The 3390-nt window shown below is 69.1% G+C and overlaps 1 protein-coding gene across 1 annotated transcript in view; it reads left to right on the top strand.

Annotated features, from left to right (window-relative positions):
* The first annotated feature begins 758 nt into the window (after positions 1 to 758).
* KMT2D (lysine (K)-specific methyltransferase 2D) overlaps positions 759 to 3390 on the top strand; it is a 24803-nt gene continuing 22171 nt past the window's right edge. Inside the window, exons 1-9 of the mRNA XM_010566576.1 lie at positions 759 to 836; positions 955 to 1087; positions 1186 to 1415; positions 1499 to 1605; positions 1700 to 1862; positions 2001 to 2166; positions 2276 to 2390; positions 2488 to 2654; positions 2791 to 3387. Of these exons, the coding sequence (XP_010564878.1) occupies positions 788 to 836; positions 955 to 1087; positions 1186 to 1415; positions 1499 to 1605; positions 1700 to 1862; positions 2001 to 2166; positions 2276 to 2390; positions 2488 to 2654; positions 2791 to 3387 (1727 nt within the window). The 5' untranslated portion in view covers positions 759 to 787. The remainder of the gene's footprint in view (positions 837 to 954; positions 1088 to 1185; positions 1416 to 1498; positions 1606 to 1699; positions 1863 to 2000; positions 2167 to 2275; positions 2391 to 2487; positions 2655 to 2790; positions 3388 to 3390) is intronic.

The following is a 3390-nucleotide window of genomic DNA, read 5'->3' as shown; positions in this document are numbered from 1 at the left end:
GCCCCCCCCGAAGCTTTGGTTGTGGTGTTTGGGGGTGACCCCCCCCCAATTCTGTGTTTCCCCACCCCCACCTGGTGCTGCGTGGGCTTGGCTGGATCAGTGCTGTGCCTGGGGAAACTGAGGCACAGGCGGGTGCTGGCAGAGGGGACCCCAGGTACCCTGCTTTATTGCTGCACCCCAAATCCCATCCAGTCCTGTGGCGGGGGGCACCGGGGGGGGGTGTCCCAGTTTCCCCACGGACACTGAGGGTTCTTCCCCACCCCCCCCCAGAGCTGGTGCTGCCAGGGTCCGGGTGGTTCCTTAGGGGTCCCAGTGACCCCCTGGGGTGCTGGTGTGCGGTGGTGCCAGGGTCGACCCCCCCCCCCGTCCCTCCCCCAGGTTTAATTGAGGTCATGCACCCCTGGCCCCCGCGCGGCTTTGTCGGTGGGGAAGGGACTGCCCCGGGGTGTTGCTGTGTCATCCCCACCCTGACCTGGGGGAGACACCTGGGGGGGCCAGTGGGTGTTGGAGGGAGTGGGGAGGAACCGTCTGTGGGCTACGGGGGCCCGTGGACCCCCCCCCCCGGGGAACCGGGACCTGCCGCCCGCTCGTGGTACGTGTAGGGAGTGATGTTTCTGCCAGGCTGAGACCCTGCAAACTTGCCTCAGGGGGAGCGGCCTGAAGGGGCTGCCCTGTCCCGTGGGGGGGGTGTCCCGGGGGGGTCCAGGGAAGGGTCCCTTTAGCCCTGTGCTGACAGATCTCACCCCCTCCCAGCCGCGGGCCTCCCCCAAGGGACGCCGGAGGCAGGATGGACGAACAGAAGCCGCCCAGCGAGCAGAAGGACGCGGACGCGCCAGGTGAGCCCAGGGCAGGGTGCTGGGGGGGGCTGGTGCTGTCCCCCCCACCCTAGGGTGCCAGGTTCTTGTCGTCGTCCCCCCCCCACCCCGCGGTGGCTGACAGCCTCTCTCCTGGCAGCCGATGGGGCCGTGGCCTCGGAGGAGATGGGCAGCGCGGAGGGGGACCCCCTGAAACCCCCCGAAGGAGCCTCCGCAGGGCCGGGGCCGGAGCCGGAGAGCACGGACACAAAGGGACCTCCGCAGGCTGGCAGGTGAGAACGAGGGGGTTCAGGGGATGTCGTGGAGCTGTTGGGGGGGTTCCGGGTGTTTCTGACACCCCCTGTGTCCGTGTGTCCCCCCCCTCCTCCAGCACGCCGGCCCGCCGCTGCGCCCTCTGCAACTGTGGGGACTGGAGCCCGCACGGGCAGCGGGAGCTGCAGCGGTTTGAGCCGGCGCCCGACTGGCCTGAGCAGCTGGTGGGGCACGAGCCCCCCGAGGGTCCCGGCCAGTCCCCCCCGGAGCTGGAGCCGGTGGGTGACGACCTGATGCAGATCGGCTTCTCTGAGCGGGTGACTCCAGCGCAGCTTTTTGAGCCGACAGGTGAGTGCGGTCACGGCACTGGGGTCCCTGTCCCACCACCCTGGGTGTCCTCCGACCCCGTCCCTGATGCCCCTTCCCCACAGGGCACTGCTGGGTCCACCGCTGGTGCGCAGCCTGGTCTGCCGGCATGGGGCAGGAGGTGGCGGGCTTGGCCGGCGTGAGCAGAGCTGTTTTCTCAGGGATCTCACAGGTGAGAGGGTCCTGGGGAGGGTGGGGGGTGGCGGTGGGGGCTCAGCTTGGCCCTGGGCAGCATCTCTGACCCCACGGGGCTCCTCCGCTTTCAGAAATGTGAACACTGTCGGCAGATGGGGGCCACCATCCCATGCCGGGCGGCCGGCTGCCCCCGCCTCTACCACTTCCCCTGTGCTGCCGCCAGCGGCTGCTTCCAGTCCATGAAGACCCTCCGGCTCCTCTGTCCTGAGCACGTGGCCGAGGCCGTGCAGATGGGTGCGTGTGGGTTGGGACCACCAGCCCTGGGTGCTGGGTCCCCTCCTGCCCTGGAGGGGGGGGTCCCATGGTCCCAGGGAGGGGGCAGAGCCCAGTGAGAGGGTGGTCCTGACAGCCCCCTCCTCTGTCTCCGTTCAGAGGACGCCCGGTGCTCAGTGTGCGACGGGCCGGGTGACCTGCGGGACCTGGTTTTCTGCACCAGCTGTGGACAGCACTACCACGGGGCCTGCCTGGACATTGCCCTGACGCCCCACAAGCGCTCGGGCTGGCAGTGCCCTGAGTGCAAAGTGTGCCAAACCTGCAGGTGAGCCTGTGCCTCTGTGGCTGGGGGGGGGACGCGCACGACGGCGGACGACAATGAGGGGTGTACGGGAGGGGGACGCAGGCCTCATCCCTGCCCCTGCACCCCGCAGGCAGCCCGGCGAGGATTCCATGATGCTGGTCTGTGAGGCTTGCGACAAGGGCTACCATACTTTCTGCATGGAGCCGGCCATCGAGGGCCTCCCCGCTGACTCCTGGAAGTGCAAGGTGCGCCCCGTTCTCTCTGAGGGGGGTACAGGAGTGCCTAGCCACTCCCCCTTGCCTACCCCTGACATGCCTCTGCCTCCCCCCCGTCCCCCACCAGAACTGCCGGGTCTGCTCGGACTGCGGCCGGCGCCCGGCAGGGCTCGACCCTGGCTGCCAGTGGTACCAGAGCTACTCAGTGTGCGAGGGCTGCCAGCAGCGCCGCACCGCAGAGGACGCCTGTGGGGTGCCGGCACACGCGCCACAGCCGGACCCACCTGCCCAGATGTGAGTGGGGATGGGGGGACTGGTTGGTGGGGTGTTGGGCTCGGTGCTCCCTTTGCAGGTGGGAGGACGTATCCCACAGCCCCGTGGAGGGGGTGGTCTGAGCCCCACTCCCCTTACCTGGTACCCCCCCATCCAGGTTGGCGTCCCCTGATCGCAGCGATCTGACGGATGTGCCCGTCCCCCCGCCTGAGCCAGAGCCTGCAGGGTGCGATGAGGAGACACAGCTTGGGGGGGATGACCCCAAGGAGGCACCCCCGGGTGATGGCGGGTCTCCTCCTGGCGAGCCGACCCCTGTGGAGGTGCCCCCCAGCGAGGTGCCCCCTGATGAACTGCCCCCCGATGAGCCCCCTCCTCTCGTGCAGCCCCCTGAGGAGCCGCCTCCTCTCGTGCAGCCCCCTGAGGAGCCCCCTCCTCTCATGCTGCCCCCCGAGGAGCCACCCCCTGATGAGCTGTCCCTCGAGAGACCATCCTTTGACGAGCCGCCCCTTGACAGACCCCCCCTTGAGGAGCTGCCCCCCAGTGAACCACCCCTTGATGAGCCGCCCCTCAACGAGCTGCCCCTTGACATACCTCCCCTCGACGAGCTGCCCCCCAGTAAACTGCCGCTCGAGAAGTCACCCCCTGACGAGCTGCCCCCCGACGAGCTCCTCCTTGACAAATCACCCCCCGATAAGCTGCCCCCCGACAAGACACCCCTTGACAAGTCTCCCCCCCATGAGCCGCCCCCCAACGAGCT

This window comes from Haliaeetus leucocephalus, unplaced genomic scaffold, assembly GCF_000737465.1.
Source record: "Haliaeetus leucocephalus isolate CR32 unplaced genomic scaffold, Haliaeetus_leucocephalus-4.0 Scaffold214, whole genome shotgun sequence".
Lineage (NCBI taxonomy): Eukaryota > Metazoa > Chordata > Aves > Accipitriformes > Accipitridae > Haliaeetus > Haliaeetus leucocephalus.
The sequence above is the reverse complement of the archived record's forward strand: the minus strand, read 5'-3'. Positions and strand labels throughout refer to the sequence as shown.